This window comes from Eulemur rufifrons, chromosome 7 (assembly GCF_041146395.1).
Source record: "Eulemur rufifrons isolate Redbay chromosome 7, OSU_ERuf_1, whole genome shotgun sequence".
Lineage (NCBI taxonomy): Eukaryota > Metazoa > Chordata > Mammalia > Primates > Lemuridae > Eulemur > Eulemur rufifrons.
The window spans coordinates 1,897,779-1,915,556 of record NC_090989.1 but is presented as its reverse complement, the minus strand read 5'-3'; the positions used below and the strand labels follow the sequence as shown (position 1 = coordinate 1,915,556).

The 17,778-nt window shown below is 59.8% G+C and overlaps 2 protein-coding genes across 3 annotated transcripts in view; one reads left to right on the top strand and one right to left on the bottom strand.

Moving 5' to 3' along the window:
* Nucleotides 1-10,816, bottom strand: part of TSPEAR (thrombospondin type laminin G domain and EAR repeats) — a 132,462-nt gene extending 121,646 nt beyond the window's left edge. The window contains exon 1 of the mRNA XM_069474902.1: nt 10,732-10,816. Within this exon, the coding sequence (XP_069331003.1) occupies nt 10,732-10,816 (85 nt within the window). The remainder of the gene's footprint in view (nt 1-10,731) is intronic.
* KRTAP10-12 (keratin associated protein 10-12) lies at nt 3,052-3,981 on the top strand. Of its 2 annotated transcripts, none has more exons than XM_069472220.1 (2): nt 3,052-3,543; nt 3,661-3,981. In XM_069472220.1, the coding sequence occupies exons 1-2, from the start codon at nt 3,052-3,054 to the stop codon at nt 3,979-3,981; spliced, it is 813 nt and encodes a 270-aa protein (XP_069328321.1). The 2 variants fall into 2 exon arrangements, with proteins under 2 accessions (XP_069328321.1, XP_069328322.1); XM_069472221.1 differs by having other exon boundaries at nt 3,052-3,797; nt 3,933-3,981.
* Nucleotides 10,817-17,778: the final 6,962 nt, after the last annotated feature.

Here is a 17,778-nt window from a genome sequence, read left to right as displayed (position 1 = left end):
CACCTAAGGTTTAAATCTGTTATCCACCATGACTTGATTTTTGTGAGAGGTGAAGGTGTGGGTCCTGTTTCAGTCTTCTACATGTGGCCATCCAGTTCCCCCAGCACCATTTATTGAATAAGGATTCTTCTCCCCAGTGTATGTTTTTGTCTGCTTTGTCAAAGATGAGATGGCTATATGAGGATGGTTTTATATCTGGGTTTTCTGTTCTGTTCCACTGGTCTGTGTCCCTGCACTTGTGTCAATACCAAGCTGATTTAATAACCACAGTGTTGTAGTATTGTTTGAAGTCTGGCAAATTAATACCTCCCATTTTGTTCTTATTGCCTAAAATTGCTTTTGCAAAACGGTGTCTTCTCTACTTTCATATGAAGTGTAAAATTATTTTTTCTATATCTGTGAAAAATGATGTTGGTAATTTAATAGGGATTGCATTGAATCTGTAAATCACTTTGGGTAATACAGACATTTTGACAATGTTGATTCTACTGATCCACGAGCATAGTATGGTTTTCCACCTGTTTACATGCTCTGCTATTTCCTTCCTCAGTGTTTCATAGTTCTCCCTGTAGAGGTCTTTTACTGCCTTAAATGTATTCCTAGGTACTGTATTTTCTTTGTTGCTATTGTGAAGGGTATTGAGTCTTTGATTTGCTTCTCAGTTTGACTATCATTGGCATGTATGAATGCCTCTGATTTGTGTGTATTGATTTTGTATCCTGAGGCTCTACTGAATTCATTTATCAGTTCCAGGAGTCTCTTGGTGGAATCCTTGCGGTTTTCTAGATATAATATCATATCATCAGCAAAGATTACCTCAGTGTTTCCAACCAGAAGCCTGGGCTCCTTTCCAGAATCCTCTGGCTGGTCAGGGGCTGCCCTGTGGGGTGTGTCTTCCAATTCCACGAGACGACTGAAACCTCCGCTGAGCCTCTCAGCCTCTGGCTGTGACCCGTGATGGGCAAGTGCCTTAAGCAAACCCACGGTGACCAGCAGACGAACGTCTGTGCACCTTCCCTCCGATGGGGATCCCATCACTCAGGCCTCAGCTGTCTTGGCAGCTCCTGGAACCAGGTTCCCGATTTTTCTCAGCTGGACGACCGGTCTGACGCGAGTCAACTCCGCACACGTGGAGCAGAACGCGACAGAGCGCTTTGCGCAGATGAGAAAAGGCGGCAGGATGGAACCATTTCAGAACTTGAAATTGTTATTCCGTGATTTCTCTGAAAACGTTTGTTTTTCAGCCAATATTTATTAACGATCTTCCCTGTGCCAGGCACTGTTAGATCTCTGGAGACGGACGGGCAGCCGGGCACACTCTGTCCCTGCTGACGCCCAGTCTGCCTTTGGACACCAGAGCAGAGAACACCAGACAACGAGCAGGAGCAGCCAGACACGCTGCAGACACGTCGGTGGCGGGACTGAGCGCCTGTCACTGGAGCGCAGCAGAGACTCTGGTCTCAGGAGTCGAGCAGAACCACAGCCCCACACAGAGGGGCTCCAGACGCTCCTCTGGGATCTGAGCCCAGTCCCATCCCAGCCCCCCACGTGCAGGTCTAGTGGGCTCAGGGACACCGTGGCCAGGGCGTGACCTGCCTCCTGGTCCTCCTTCTGCCTCTGCTGGGCTCTGACCCCTGCAGGGGTGGCACAGGGAGGAGGCGTGGCGGGGCCAGCACTGTGGGCTCCCTGGCCACTGCTGCAGCCTCTCTGACCAGCTCCCGGGGACCCGCCGTGGGGAGCAGACGGCCTGTGGGCAGAGTGGGAGGCACTCGCTGCATGGGGCTGAGGGGACAGCCACCTCCACAGCCCCTTCCCACCCCCTGGGCAGGACGGTGGTGGGGGCGGCGGGCCGTAGGCGGTCAGCGTCTGTCGTATTAGGAAGCCCCGTGGGAAAGGTCTGACCAGACACCAGCACTAGAACACGAGGTAGTGTCCGCCATGGCCGGTTCAGGGCAACACGGAACGTTCTACTCCACATCCTGTAACGCAGGCCGTGTTTTATAATGAACTATGCACGTGCACTTTGCTTTTATGTAAAAACGTGAAGGCACAGTCAGCATTAGGACTGGCTGACGGGGGAGGAAGCCCTGGTGACGGGGGCGGCACACAGGGCCAGGAGCTCCTGCACTTCGTCTCTGCCACGCGGGGACCACGCGTGTGACCAGAGATCATGACACATCGAGATGCCTGAACGCAGCTGGGGGCTGCGGCGGGGCCCTGGGCAGGGCTGGTCGGGGGAGGTGCAGGCTCAGGACAGGGAGCAGCACAGGGCACACAGCAGGGACCCCGGGGGACAAGGACTGGTGGCCGCCCTCAGTGAGGCAGGGACACCCTGTGTGTTCACGGCCCAGGAGGCTACCGTCGTGCCTGAGCGGGCAGGGGCCGAGCCCTCGTCCTTGTCCTACAATGCCCAGTCCTGTCACCTCCCAGCCAAGGGCAAGGCGAGCAGCAGACACAGCGCAGGGGGCGCAGAGGCCGTGGGCTGAGCCGTCGTCCAGAGCTCGGGCCAAGGGCTCTGGGTCCAGTCACAGCCCCTCACAGCCGCATGGCCCTGGGCAGGTCACCGAACACCCCCCAATCCGAGTCGTCTGTCACCAGGTGGAGGGGGTGTTTGCACCATGGGAAGCCCCTCCTATGACGTGCCGGCTCCCAGCAGGGAGAGCCAGTGTCCTGGGACTGCCGGGCAAGGGACAGGACAGGTCCCAACTCACCAGGGACAGCACAAGGCATGTCCCCCCCACCCGACCCTGTGTCCCCCATGCCCCACAGCCCTGCTGGGAGCACGCCCACCGCACCCCTGCCCCCAGGGGACCACATGGGATGGACTACAGCCCAGACGTGGCAGGACGTTTACGAGCTGGACAACATCACAGGCAAACAAACACCCTAATGACGGCCTGGCCGCGGCGCTGCCAACAAGGAAGGGGCGGCTGTGGGGCCGGGACAACCAGGGCGGGAGGGGTATAAAGGCTGCCAGCGCCGAGCACCCCACACACTCACTCACTCACCCACTCACACACCCACCCACACCCTGCCCAGCTCAACCCCAGCATGGCCGCGTCCGCCGTGTCCGTCTGCTCCAGCGACCTGAGCTACGGCAGCCGGGTCTGCCTGCCCGGTTCCTGCGACTCCTGCCCCGACTCCTGGCAGGGGGACGACTGCCCAGAGAGCTGCTGCGAGCCCCCCTGCTGCGCCCCCAGCTGCTGCGCCCCGGCCCCCTGCCTGACCCTGGTGTGCAGCCCAGTGAGCTGCGTGTCCAGCCCCTGCCGACCAGTCTGCACCAGCACCTGCACGCCCTCCCCCTGCCAGCAGTCTAGCTGCCAGCCGGCTTGCTGCACCCCCTCCCCCTGCCAGCAGTCCTGCTGTGTGCCCGTGTGCTGCAAGCCCGTGTGCTGTGTGTCCGTGTGCTGTGTGCCCGTGTGCTCTGAGGCCTCCTCCTCCTGCTGCCAGCAGTCTAGCTGCCAGCTGGCTTGCTGCACCTCCTCCCCCTGCCAGCAGTCCTGCTGCATGCCCGTGTGCTGCAAGCCTGTGTGCTGCAAGCCTGTGTGCTGTGAGCCTGTGTGCTGCAAGCCCGTGTGCTGCAAGCCTGTGTGCTGTGAGCCTGTGTGCTGCAAGCCCGTGTGCTGCAAGCCTGTGTGCTGTGAGCCTGTCTCCTGTGAGCCTGTCTGCTCTGGGGCCTCCTCTTCCTGCTGCCAGCAGTCTAGCTGCCAGCCATCCTGCTGCAGACCGTCCTCCTGCCAGCCCAGTTGCTGCAGACCGTCCTCCTGCGTGTCCCTCCTCTGCCGTCCCGTGTGCAGACCTGCCTGCTGTGCCCCCGCCTCCTCCTGCCAGCCCAGCTGCTGCCGCCCGGCCTCCTGCGTGTCCCTCCTCTGCCGCCCTGCCTGCCCCCGCCCGGCCTCCTCTGTGTCCCTCCTCTGCCGCCCTGCCTGCCCCCGCCCGGCCTGCTGTGGCCTCTCCTCGGGCCAGAAGTCCAGCTGCTGATGGGCATGTCCCCAGGGCCACTGGGCACTTGGGCCATGTCCCGCTCCAGCTGCCCTCAGGCTCCAGCCCCAGCACCAGCCCTGGTGCAGGTCTCGGTGTGAAGTCCGCTGACCTCACAGCCAGCAGCCCTGGCTTCTCCGCCTGCCACCTCCATGTCAGGCCCAGATGGACGTGAGATGGCCTTCGCTTACTATTGAGAGGGGCTCCCAGTAGCCACCTGCAGCCATGGCCAGCAGCCATGGCCCCCAGCCGTTCCCCACAGCCTCAGGCGGTCCCCAGCCACCTCTGTGCCCCTCTCCTCTGGCCATCGGGCCTCCCCTGCCCCCCATGTGTCGCGCACAATTAATAAATGCACTTTTCTTGCCTCAAGTGCTCCTCTCGCCTGGTGCTAGATTTCCCTCTTTTTCAGCCCCTCAGTGCTACCTAACCCTGGCTTCAGCAACCCTGGGGACAAGCATGTCTTGGAAGAATTTCCAAGGGAGTTGAGCTCCAAGGCCCCAGGTGTCCCCACAGCCCAGGGCTCCTGGATCGGGGTGGCTGTGCTTCCCGTCCAGGATTCAGGTGGTGACCTCTCTGGTGGCACATCTGGCCAATGGCCACCTGGCCAGAGGGCTCCTTGGCAGGACAGGCCTGGTGCCCCAGGCCTCCTGTCCCTGCTCAGTTTGAGGAAATCTCAGCCAGGCGGGCCCCCGACGGGGCAGAGGGAAGCAGACCGTCTCCACGCCAGCCGGCTCCTGAGTGGGCCCTGTCCCCTTTGGACCCTAGACTTTACTCAAATGTCCAGCGCCGTCTGGCTGTGCCTGCAAAGGCCAACGCAACACACCTGCGAGGCCCAGGTCCAGCCCGGGTGTGGCGAGGCTGGGGGGAAAGAGGCCGAGGCTGGTGCCCAGGACCCCACGGTATGGCATCCGAGGCCAGGCTGGCCACTGGTGGAGGGTTTGTCCTCAGGGCCAGGCAGGATGGGGACCCGAGGGTTCCCGGATCCCCAAGCCCCCACGCCAGCTCTCACTCCTGCCAGAGCTGCTTCCTAACCTGTTGTCCCCTGCCTCCACAATGACATCAGAGCCACCTCCACTCTCGAGCCCCTGCTGTGGTGGCCGGAGCAGGGTGGGAGCAAGTGAGGTCCCCCCAGCCGGAGCAGGGTGGGAGCAAGTGAGGTCCCCCCAGCCACAGCCCCAGGAGCCCATCAAGTCCAGCAGGGACGTGCCCGAGACCCTCAGAGCAGGTCTGAGCCGGGCCAGCATGGCCAGTGCGGTCCCCTAGAGGGGTCCCAGAGAGCCTGTCAGCGCAGAGTGGGCCCCCAGTAGCACCTGGCCCAGGTAAACGCTGCAGACAGACCAGGCCCGACCACCCCCTCCTCCCACATTCTAGACTGCGAGGCAGGCGGGGGTCCTGACCCCTGCCTCCCCAGGGTACTCTGCCTCCTCGCCCACGACTGTCCTGGGGGACCCTACTGTGGAAGACCGGGGGGGGGGGGGGGGGGAGAAGTCAGGTCCCAGCTCCCGGCTGCTGGCGCCAGAGACTCTCCGAGACTCGCCCCCGTGGCCTGCCAGGAGGGAGCTCCCCTGCTCTACGGTGTGGCCGCCTCCCTCTGGCCAAGTTCGTCTCCCACCCCAGAGAGCGACGGCCCCTCTGGCTGCGAAAACCCACCGGATCCTTCTCAGAAACACATTTTAAAAGCATGCAATGTAACACAACCGATTTCTAAGGAGACAATTATGTGGAAATATTAAAAATAGTTACCAACACATTTCAAAGAACAAATGATGGCCAAGCGCGGTGGCTCACGCCTGTAATCCCAGCACTCTGGGAGGCCCAGGCGGGAGGATCGCTTCAGGCCAGGAGTTCAAGACCAGCCTGAGCTAAAGCGAGACCCATCTCTACAAAAAGCAGAAAAATTAGCCAGGTGTGGTGGCCCGCCTGGAGTCCCAGCTACTCTACTCGGGAGGCTGAGGCACGAGGATCGCTTGAGCTGAGGAGTTTGAGGCTGCTGTGAGTTATGAGGACACCACAGCACTCTAGTTGGGGTGACAGCAAGACCCTGTCTCAAAAAAAGAAAAAAAAGAAAACAACCCACAAATGTTGTAATGAGCTGGCTTTTCCACTAAGGCATTAACTAAGCAGGAAGGGGGAGTGGGGGCTTCCCAGGCACTGGGAAGCCCCTAGGTGACGTCCCAGGCGCCGTCCACACCCCGGGCTGGGGAGGTGCTGGGACCACAGAGATGCAGCGCTTCCCACCCAGGCTCACAGCTCCCGAGTTGGAGAAAGCGGAGGGCACAGAACCCGCGCCAGAAACGCGGCCCGGCCTGGACGCTCTGTCCTCTTCTCCCGGACTTCATCGTCATCGGCGGCCTGTCCCCAATGACTGGTGACCCTTCCCTGGCGCGCCCCCAGCTCAGGCCCTGACCCGAGACGCAGCAAAGCGTCCGAGGAGAACGCGGCCCACCCTGAGCGCCAGCGCAGGCCCCGGGCAGGGCCGGGGAGCCCCCAGCAGACACTAGGCCCCCGGCGAGGGCTCGGGAGACACAGACGGAGGAAGGGTGGCTGTGCTCTGGTGACCCTCGGGTGCTCCGGTGACCCTCGGCGTGTGTGTGCTGCCGTGCCCCGCGCATCCCCGCGCCCCTCCCGCGCCCTGCATGTCCCAAAGGCTTCCCAGCGCTGCTCTCGCCCGCCCCCCGCAGTCACCCATTTCCCAGAGGCGGCGGCCCCTCCCCCCACGTGGTGGCAGCTCCTGCCCTGGGGGCCGGGGAAGGGGAGCGAGGGGACCGGGTGGCTGCAGGTCGAGACCCCCGCAGTGCCGCAGACGCCCACTGGAGAGGATGCGCTAGAGCCCCCTACGCAGTCCCCACCCAGGGCAAACTGCCCAGGCCCTACCGGGGATGGGGGGAAAAGTGAGCCCTTAACAGAGGGGGTCCCCTACCCCCACCCCCACCCCGAGCCCCTCCGAGGACAGAGACCCACTGGAAAATACCCCAACCCCGCACTCGGGTTTCTGAGTGGAGCTGGGGGGCGGGGAGGGGACACGTGGGGCATCAGCGTAGATAGGTCGGACCCCACTTATCAGTGGGGGCGGGGTGTGGGGACAGAGGCTGGGCGAGCGCCCCCGACCGATTCCCCGATTCCGGGGGGGCTCTTGGCGCGAGGTCAGGAGGGGCAGGGTACAGCTGAGGACCACAGCCCTCCACTCCCCAAGACTGGGCAGGACCCAGAGGGAAGCGGGCGCCTCCCACCTCTGTCCCCTCCCCAGCGCTGAGGTCCCACTGGAGCCAGAGCGCTGAATCCACCCAAGAAGATGGGGAGGGGCGGGGGCGGCGGCGGAAGGGGCCAGGAGGGGCGGGAGGTGGAGGGGACGAGAGTGTGGCGGGAGGAGGGCAGGGGCGGGGCGCGGGGCGGCGGATCCCGGGTCCCCCCTGGGCACCGGAGTCTGCCCAACGCCACTGAGGGTCGCGGTTTGCTCCTGAGGGGCAGCAGCGCAGAAGCGGCGCGGGGCGCGTGCGGGTCCACCGCACAGTGACGTCCTGGCGGAGCGCTTTACAAACCCCCGGCGCAGACGCGGGGGTGGGGGGGGGACGGCAAAGACAGTGGCGGTGCGGTGGGGGCTCCTGTAGCACAGGTCGCCGAGCCCCTGCCCAGCGGGCAGGAACGGGTCACACGAACAAAAGCGACGGGAAGGCCGCAGTGCGGGTCGTGTCCGCGTGCCTCGGGCGACCGTCCCAGCCGCACAGCCTCCGCCCCGCCACCCCCAGGACTGTGCAGCCTCCCCTATGGCGCACACCGCATGGCCCGCTGCGCCTTCGGGCACGGGGTGGCGCCCAGAGAGGCGGGTCCGGTGGACCCGGCCCCCAGCGCAAGGGACCGGAGCGAGCGGTGGGGATGACACTCGCGTCTGAGTCGCGCACCACGTACCAGCCAAGGGAGCCCGTCGTGGGCTCACGTCGTCAGGCGACCTCGCCAGGGACCTGCGCTCCCCGGGGACAAGGGGACGCACACTCCCTCAGGCACCGACCCCCAAGTCCAAGGGCAAAGGTCGGTGGAAGAAAACCTGGAGCAGCAGCGGAGGGGGAGGGGTGGGCTGGAAGCCCCTTCCGCCCCCCATCGCGAGGGAGGCTGCAGCGCAGGGAACTTTTAAAACGCAAATCCGTCCCCGACGTCCCTTCAGTTTTTTCTCTCACTCCTGGGGTCACCCTACCGGCCACCAGGCCCAGAGGACTGACCACACCTCCTGCTGCACTCAGCCCACCGGGGGTCCCTCCGCCTGCTGAAAGCCTGGCCCTGCAGTAACCCCCCTACACACCAATGTCGCTCCTCCAGGACCCCCGACCCCTCCCGCCCCCGGGGGAGGGCACGCCCTGCACTTGGCTCCAGGCAGAGCTGCGGTTTGACCGAGTTGCTCCCCACTCCCCACTCTCTGCCCAGGGCCCCAGAGCCCGCCCTCGCCTGCCCCTGGGGTCCAGGGGTCCCAGATGGCTCCCAAGAACCCCTCCGCCTTGGTGTCCCGCCCACCGGCTGACGCTGGGGCTCTCAGGGCCCTTCCATCAGCCACCCAGAGGCACGGCACAGCCCCCGCCCGCCCCCCATGAGAGCCCCTGCCAAGAAGGAGGCCACTGTGCTGGGCACGCACGCACGCCGGGAACGCACACCCGCACGCACGGTGCAGCCCAGGGTCAGGACTAAGGGTCTCAGCAGTCGCCGTCCAACCTTCTTGTCAGGCCGAGGCTGCTCGCCGGGGTCAAGGCCGGGGTCAAGGCCGGGGTCAGCCTCTGGCTGTGAGCGCCCAGCTGCCCCACAGCTCAAGGTGATGCCATAGCTCATAAAAAGGCATGTCGCCCCAGAATCCTGCCTGCCACACAGGAAGCAGTCTGAGCAGGGCAGGGAAAGATGGGAGTGAGTGCTGGAAACCAGAGCAGGTCCCTTTGTCCCCTGGCACCTCCAGAGGAAGGGTGGGGCGCCCAAGGTGGACCCAGACCCCCAAGCCTCACGGCAGCCCAGGCCTCTGCACCAGCCACAGCTCTACACTGCCGTCCCTGGTCACAGCCTTTGGGGGCCAGGACTCAGAAACCCGAGAGCCTGCAGCCAAGGCCGAGGCCAGGGCGGGGAGCAGGCGCAGCCGCACTCGGCCCCACAGCAGAGCGCCTGCGCTTTCCAAACTGAACGGAACCAACCTGAGTTCTCAAAACTGTCTGAAGCCCTTGCTGGCCATTATGCAAGTCTCTTGGGAGTGTTCCAAATTTAGCTCAATATTATTTACTTGACTTTTATCTCTCTTCTCTAGTTCATGGCATTAATAATAACTGGGTCATCTTTTAACTATTTGCAACATACCTTCAGGGGAGAGGGGGCGGGCTTTATAAATAACCTTTATTATTACTATGCAGGTCGATTCTGTTCCCAGCACCGAAGGAAACATGAAAATACATGTTTGTGACTCATCCCCAAACCAGGGAGGACCGCCGGGTGCTGAGGACAACGGCTCTTGGCTCCGCGCTGCCCTGGGGTCCCTGTGCAGGGGCGGCGGAACGGCTGGCACTGGCCTTTGATCGTGTGAAGCCCGGGGATTTTGCTTGGCAGCAGCTGCCCAGCTCCTGCGCTGTTTGCATAATCTCCTATTCGAGGCAGTCGCCGGGCAGGTGCAGCTGCCCGGGCCCAGGAAGCAAGCGCCTCAGTCCTTTCCCCAGCTCCCGGGCCTCCTGCCGCCCACCCTCGGGGTGGGCTGCTGCGGCGTCACAGCCTGGCTGCTCCCAGCTGGCCAGGGACATTTAGGGACCCCGACACCCATGTGGGTCAGTGTTCCAAACTTGGATCCTCGTGGGCCATCCCCTGGTCATGTCATCGGGAACCAAACGCCATCAGAGCGAAGAGCTATGTAGCCCGGGGCCTGGAGAGGACCTAGACTATTCCCGGAACCGAAGATGCATAACTTGCAAATAGAACCAGAACCGCGAGTGAAGCTGCCTCCTCGTCCCCCTGTAAAAAGATCTTTTGGCGAAGTTCTGAGCTCTCCCATCCCTCACTCACTGTCCTGTGACCCGGTTTCCAGTGCTCGGGTCTAGTTTCCTGTTACTTTGGTTTTTAAGTTTTGGTTTGATAAGTGAAATCTCTCAGTAGAAACTAAAGTATCAGCGTGTCATGGTTACTGGCAAATCAAAACGGCCTTCTGGAAAGGTGGGAACAGAGTCTCTTGGCTTTGCTGTGGCCACCAGGGAGCCCACGGTTCTCCACCGAGGCTGGGGCTCAGCCTTAAAGGGCCCTGGCTCCGGGAGCTGGGTGTCAGGGCTGTGCCTGTGTCTCACCTGTCTCGCTGGCATGCTCGTAGGGCCAGAACGGCCCGGTGGCCCTCTGCTTGCTCAGAGCAGGCCGGGGTGTCTCTCCACTGGCTGAGGAAAAGGGACCTGCCAGGGCTGCTGGGACTTCATTCCTAAAGCAGGTGTAAGGCCTTTCCCCAGGAGGCCAAGCAGGTAAGTACTTGTGGAAGGCCTCTGATCGCTGCTGGTTAACTCTTTGAAACTCGTCGCGCCCTGCCAGCTTGTTGGCGTTTCCATTGTGATTGCCTGGCGGCGCGCTTTAATCCTCCCTGCCCTGCCCCTCCCACCTCTCCCCGTCTCCCCAGGGTGCTAACTGCTGTCCTCCGAAAGTGTCCTCTGGCGTCTGCAACGCCCCCATCAGTGTTAAAAAGTAGCATTCACTCCTTGCCACCCCTCCCAGCTCCACCGAGAGGTAGCCCTGCCCCACGTCCCCACGGCGCCGCCTTACCTGTGCAGGGCTCCCAGGGCTGGGCGCTGTGGCCAGGGGCTGCCAGGGGCAGGAGCAGGACGCAGAGTGTCAGCAGGGCAGACATGAGGGGCTCAGGTCCCGATCTCCATGCAGCGGCTCCGCTCCGCCTGCAGGGAGGCAGCTGCTCCTTAGACACCAGGGGCAGCCGTTCCAGGGGCAGCCTCGGGGCCCCCGTGGCGGTCACTGCGATGGCCACATGCCAGAGAAGAGGACATAGGTGGCTCTGGCGGCTGCGCTGAACCCTCTGGTTGCTTCTTGGAGGGAGGCAGGTGGCCCTGGCAGGCTGGGGCTGCGGCGCGGGTTTATCTCTTCATTTCCATGCTGTGCAGGTGACAGGTGATAACAATCTCAGCACGGGCTGGGATTAGTCATTGGCAAAGCGTGTTTTCCAAAAGGAAAATCAGAAATAGATGGTTCAGTGGAGACCTGAGAACAAACCAGAAAAACTTAGAAAACCTGTTTTCCTCGGTGCAGTCGCGGGCCGGCTGCGGCTGGGTTTGGAGCAGCGGCGGTCCCCGCTGTGCTGGGGGCCAAGACGGGTCCAGCACCGAGCTGGGTCCCCAGGGGAGGCGGCGTCCCCAGGAGGGGCCGGGCTACGGCGGAGGGCTTTTATCCGGCGCCCAGCCCTCCCGAGGGTGTGTGGGTTTGTCAACTGTTGGTTTCAGGAATTTCCCTGTGGAGGGAAGTCGGTCCTTAAAGGGAACAGCTAATGAGAGGGAGAGGGTGCGAGCCGCCCTGGGCAGGGGCGCAGCCGCGGTTCCATCCAAAGCTGGGGGCCCTGGGGCCTGAACTCTCAAAACCGCCGCGGACATGAAATGCCAGCGGAGGCGGAACAGCTATTAAACATGAGTATTCTTTAAATTCATATATGCCCTGCCTCCGTACCGCTCCAGACAACGCCGAACGCAGCGCGCTTGAAGCATCTGAAACAGCCGGCGCCCTGATGTGCCCGTTGTGGAGCAGCTTTCCCGGTTCCCAGCCCGCCATAGGCCCCAAAACACACACTGTTGCTGGTTTCAGAAGCAAAGCCCCAGCGCCTGCACTGACACAGAAGGTGCCTGGGAGAGAGACAGACAGAGACTGGAGAGACAGACAGAGAGGGGGAGAGACAGACAGAGAGGGGAGAGACGGAGGGGGAGGGGAGGGAGCCAGAGCTCCCGGGAGCGCTGCAGGCGGTCTCCATGAAACAAGCCCTGTGGTTGGAGAGATTCTCTCCCCGCCCCCATCCCCGCCAGCAGATACTAATTCATAGTTCACGTTCCTCCATCCTATAGCTATGAGGCTTCAGTTAACTGGCGTTATATGCAGAAAAGCCTGAAAAGGTTCCTATTACGCACGACTCCCCCATCACCGGGGCCCCTGCTGGCTGTCGGGGGACACCCCGCTGGGTCCTGCAGCTGTGACCCTCACACAGGGTGCAATCTGTTGTCACCTGAGTCTGACAAAAGGACAGACAAAGCAGGGCCCCGAGGCAGCCCTGGGCTCAAATGGAATGAAAGGAGCTGCCTCGTCCTCCTAACTGGTGAGGACTTTGTCCTGGGCCAGGACCATCCCAGGCCAGCGGGGTCCCAGTGGCCTCTGGGACCACATCCTGGGGCAGGGGGCACCTGTGCGGACGACACCAGCAGCGTCAGTGCGACGCTGGCCGACCCCGTGACCACTTGACCTCTGGCAGCCAAGTCCCGTGCGGAATGCTAACTGGTTGATGAAAATGAAATTGTGCGTCTTTTTTTTATTTCGAAATATGAAGGGGTACAGGCGTTCTCGTTACGAGAATGGCTTCAGGATGCTTCAGCCGGGGCTGTGGGTGGGTGTGCCCGTCACGGATAGCGCTCACCGTACCTGTTAGGTAGGTGTTCACCCTCCCTCCGCCCCGCGTGTGGTGTTCTAATATCCTGATTGGAAGAATTAAAATTATATGGCCTTGAAGCCTTCCGGGAAAATGTCCTTATGTTACATTTGACCCAGTGACACTAGTAACACGCAAGGACAAGCAGGCGTCGTCAGTGGACATTCTGCTCACACACAGGACACCGACACGTGCCCGAGTGAGAGCAAAGCACTGAACTCCCTCCTCTGGGCCGGGGGACCCTGGACTGGTCACTCGAACTCTCTGCAGTTTACAGCTCGTCTGTGAAACGTGCCTAGGGGCCTGCATGGGCGGCGACCCCGTGAATCAAACGACAGCTGTAATTTCCATAAAGCAGCACTTTCCACAGCGTATCCATTTGCTCTATGAGAAAAAGTGGGGGGTGTAGGCAGATTCCACGCCCCCTCCCTGGGGGACACAGCTCAGCTTGCCTGCGTGGGGCTCCCGGGCGTAAGGAACCTGCTCAGAGTTTTCTATCCCAGTTTCCTCCAAGCTCATTCTGTTGTGGAAGTCACATTCCCACAGCAAATGCACTGAGGTCTCGTGGAGATGCATCCGGAACCCACTGAGCGAAACGCACACATCGGAGCTACTGCATGATTGCGCAGAACCTGCCGGAATCTCGCTCGTCCACACTCCTCCGGGCAGCAGGCTAGGTAAGTCCCCCAGCCGCTAAGACAGGGACTCCTCAGGCCCAGCAGGCCCAGCAGGAAGGAGCGGCCGTCCTGGGTCTGCTGCCTCCTTCTCCAAACAGGAGAACAGAAAATCTCCCAAGACTGTCCCCCGGCCACATCCTGGTGCAGGTCACCCACTTTGTCTGCTTGAAGGAAAACAGAGACAGCTGGCAGGAGGGGAGGGCTCCAGGTGTTTGCTGGGGACACAGGCAGTTTGGTGAATCAGAGAGAGAAGCCACCACAGGTGGGTCACCCTGGGCCGAGGTGCAGTAACAGCACTGTTTGGCCAAAGGCACCTGTGACATGTGTCCCCTTGTCCTCAGGGGCCTGTTCAACAGGCCAACCAGGGCACAGACACTGGTCACGGAGAAATCGGACGTGATAACTCCACGTTACAAAAATAAGACACTGACATCCACTCCCCCAGCTTTGGGCTCTGTTAAACTAACCCGTCACTTACGTGGGCTTTAATAATTTAAAGACACAAAAATTCCTCTGGGATATACCATAATTTGGTATTTAGCAACCATTGTTCTAAGGATGGCCGCAAAGTTCTCTGGAAAGACAGAGAGAGAGAGACAGAGAGAGCATTTCACATTTGCTGAGTTTAGATGGACTTGGGAGTATTTGGTGAGGCTGGAAATGACCCTTAGCTGACTGCCAAGGTCACCTGCTGCGGGGCAGGCCCCGGGCTGGGCTCCCCGTCACCCGTCACCCGTCACCCGGATGGTCTCGTCAGCCACTGACTCACCTGGAGGCAGAAGTGAGGCCAGTTGTCTCCGGGAAACACGGTTAGAATTCCATTTTGAAGGTGATTTAATAAGAAGTTATTTAAATAAGAGAATAATGATTTTTTCTTATCACATGAGGAGTTGTTTGGATAGTAGGGCGTTATCCCTTTGTCCGCTAAAAGGCTGCCCGACACCTTCTCCTGTCACCTCCTGTCACCTCCCCTCTCTCAGTGCTTTGTTCACCTGTCATTTCGCCAGGGATTTAAAATACTTATTTAGTCAGCAACATTCTCCTTAAGACTTGTGAGTCTTAAAATACAAGTTTCAGATTTATTTACTCTTGTATGCTCGTGTTCACATCTCCGTCCCACCTGGGATGTGGTTTTGACTAGGGAACGCAGCGAATGGAACTCTGTTTCCAGAAAGTCGCTGTGCAGGTCCTTCTTCCCTGCACCGTGAAGTGAGGCGTCCGTGTGGCCCCGGCCCCGGCACACGCCCAGCCCCCGCGTGTCAGCCCCTGCTCTGCTCCTGTCTGTGTCTGCTTCCTCGGACCACCGTGCTCACAGCAGGTGTCTATACGGATACAGGGTGTGTGCCTGCTCCCCTTTGCAAAAACCTATTAACAATTCTAACACTTTACTCTTCCACACGAACTTTAAAAACTATTGGTTTCCCTCTCCACCGCCCAAACCAAAATCAAACAAGCAAAAACCATTATGGGAAAACCTATCGGAATGGCAATACATTTAGGGACTAATTTGAGAATGATGGACATTTTTATGGTACGAAGTTTCCCCACTCAGGAACATGGTATATCTCTCTGTTTATTCCAACCTTGAATTAAGTTTATCAAAAAAACCTTTTTATCGTTTTGACTGCAGAGGTCCCGCACTGTTTCTGTGAAGTTATTCCTGTAAATATCCTATACATTTATTTGTAATGTTATTATTGTTGTGAACACAGTCCCCCCAGTTTCCATTTGTAATTAGTTATTACCAGTATAAAGAAAAGCGTTTCATTTTTTGTAGAGTTATCTTGTATCTAGTAACATTAAATTTACTACGTGATTTTAGAATCTCATTTTTCAAGGTAAACATTGTCTGCAAATAAAAATAATTTCCCTCTTCTGTTTTAATTTGTGTACCAACTTACTTGTTTCCTTACTCGACAGTGTGAGCTGCCATCCTCAGAACAACGTTGAAAGCAGTGACTTATTTCCTCAGTTTACCTCGAAGAGGACTCCTCCTTTCACTCCCGATTTCAGTGGGAGGGGCTGGGGGCCTCGGGGCCAGTCTCACATTGAAGAATCTTTTTCTTCTCATCTTTTGCTTGGAGTAGGAAAGGCTGCTGAATTTTCTCGAATGCTTTTGCACACCAGTTGATATAATCGTGTGTTTCCAATTTTACTTTGTCAGTGGAATTAGTGACAAATGTCTCCTTCCTGCGGCTGAGCCTCCTCACGCTGCTTTGGTAAATCACATGGGGTCGGGATGCAGTTTTCTTTTGACGCCCTGCTGGGTTCAGCCCCGCTTCGTTCAGACACTTGTGTTCACACCCACACTGCCCCCCACACCGGGCCTCAGCCTCCCCGGCTGCAGAGGCTGCGAAGTGGGGGCCCAGCCCACGCCTGTGCCCGCAGCTCTCACCTGCCTCCTCCCGGGCGTCTCAGATGCGCTTTTGCAAGGTGGGAAACGCGTCCTGCCTAGCAATGGCCCCTTCCTGGCCAAGCCACCTTTGTGGGGCCACTGGCCACATCCCCTCTGGGTCTCCAGGACCTGTTCTCAGCGATCTCCGCAAAACCCAGAGCTGCTTGGGTCAGGTCTCCCCTCGGCGGCTTCCCCAGAGCAGATGACGGAGGTGCCAGGATGGGGCCCTGCCCCTGCCAGCCTGTAATTGCAGCCTCCGCACTCCCTCTTCTGCCCAGCCAGACCCACATCCAGGATGTCCCCAGGCCGGACCCTCCCTGAGCACGTTCCTCCCTCCTCATCCTAATTAACCCCTCTGGGGAAAGCGCCTCCTTGGGAGCTCCCGCCACACCCTGTGCCTCTCCTTCCTGGTGACTTTAATCCCTCGCTGGGTGACTGTTGCCTGTGCTGTCCCCGGACCGCAAGCCCCGGGGGGCCCAGACCACGCACCTTTGGGCTTGGCCTCGTGCCCCCCGTGCCTGGCGTTCGGGAAACGTGGAATCCGCTCAGGATCTCGACATCTCGGCTGTGGCCGATGCGGAGCCCACGCCGGCTCGGTGAAGCTCGCTGGAGCGCTGCCTGCCTCGTCACGGTGCGGAACGCGCTGCCGTAAGGGTCTGGTTTCTGAAGATCAACTGGAACTCATTTGTGAAGACTTTTGAGCCTTCTCCTTGCAACATTTTAAAAACTTTCAAGCCTACAGGAGATTTGCCGAACACCCCTAACCACCCCTAACCACGCCTGCCCCGTCTGTCCTCTCACGTGGGCCTTCGTCTTGTGTCTACACGGCCCGTGCAAACCCCTTGTTGCTGCTGAGTCACTTCACATACGTTGTTAACATGATTTTCACCCTTAGACTTTTCTGTACTGGTTCCTAAAAATAAGGATACTCTTTAACATGTCTGCAGTAAGACCATCACGTCTGAGGAAAATGCCACTGACGCAGCAGGATTAGCTAATACACAGTCTGCGCTCCAACCCCAGCCGGGCTCCTCGAGCGGCAAATGCTTCAAACTTCCCAGTTTCTTTTATGAGCATTGGTTCACCCTGCTCTTCCACTCCTTCCTGTGTGTTCTAAGAAATTTTCAACGTCATTGCCAAGGAGTTGTCACTTCTCCCCGTGAGTCTGCTCGTTGCTGTGCTGTCGATTCCAATGCCGTGTTGTCAGCTGCGCATGCGTCCCGGGGCTGGCCTGTGACGCTCCTGCGTGCCCTGGCTGGCGTGTGACACTGCTCCTTCTGCTCCCAGGGCTCCCCGGTCAGCTCAGCTCTGCGTGGGCCCCGCCGCCCCAACGCCCACAGTGTTTGAAGTCTGTGTCGCTTGTCTCTGCTCTGGTACTCGGGACACCACCACACAGACTCCCCCACCACACACACAACAAAAGGACCAGAGGAGCCTACAGGGGGCGCTGGCTTTGGGGGGTCGGGAAAGGGTCCCCAGATGGGAGACGTGTGAGCCAGGCCTGCGGCGTGAGTGCACTGCGAACCCTCGGGGGCAGGAACTCAGACGTCACTGGTGAGTGCCCAGCTGACCTCTGCCCCCCTCTTCCCCTCCGACACCCTCATCACCAAGGGAAAGGGGAGGGGCCCACACCACCAGCCCTGCCCCCAGCCGAGTCGGGGAAGGAAAGGATGCCAGACGGCTGCACCCCACGCTCCCGGGAAAAGCACCCGGTCTTGCAGGGCCCCCGACTGCCTGCTACGCGCCCACGAGGAGCGTCCTGGGAGAAGGTGCCTTGACTTGGGAAATCGATGGTGCTCTGCAGTTTGTCAGGGTGACGGTTGACATTACGTGTCAGCTTGGCCAGGCCACAGTCCCAGGTGTTTGGGCAAACACGCCAGGGTGTTGCTGTGAAGGTATGTTTTAGGTGAGACTGACTTTTAAGTCGGCAGACTTTGGGCAAGGCAGATGACCCTCGGCTGGGCCTCGTCCAGCTGACTGAAGGCCTTGAGAAAAAGACCGACCCCCTCGAGGGAGAGGGGTCTGCCAGAAGCCAGCCTTCAGACCCCCGCAATGTGGCCTCTGCCCGGGGCCTGCAGCCTGAAGCCAGACCTGGGGACTCTGCA

Coding starts and splice junctions, on each gene's coding strand:
- KRTAP10-12 (XM_069472220.1), top strand. CDS start 3,052: ATGGCCGCGTCCGCCGTGTCCGTCTGCTCCAGCGACCTGAGCTACGGC. Junction 3,544..3,660: donor AGCCTGTGTGCTGCAAGCCT/GTGTGCTGTGAG, acceptor GTCTCCTGTGAG/CCTGTCTGCTCTGGGGCCTC.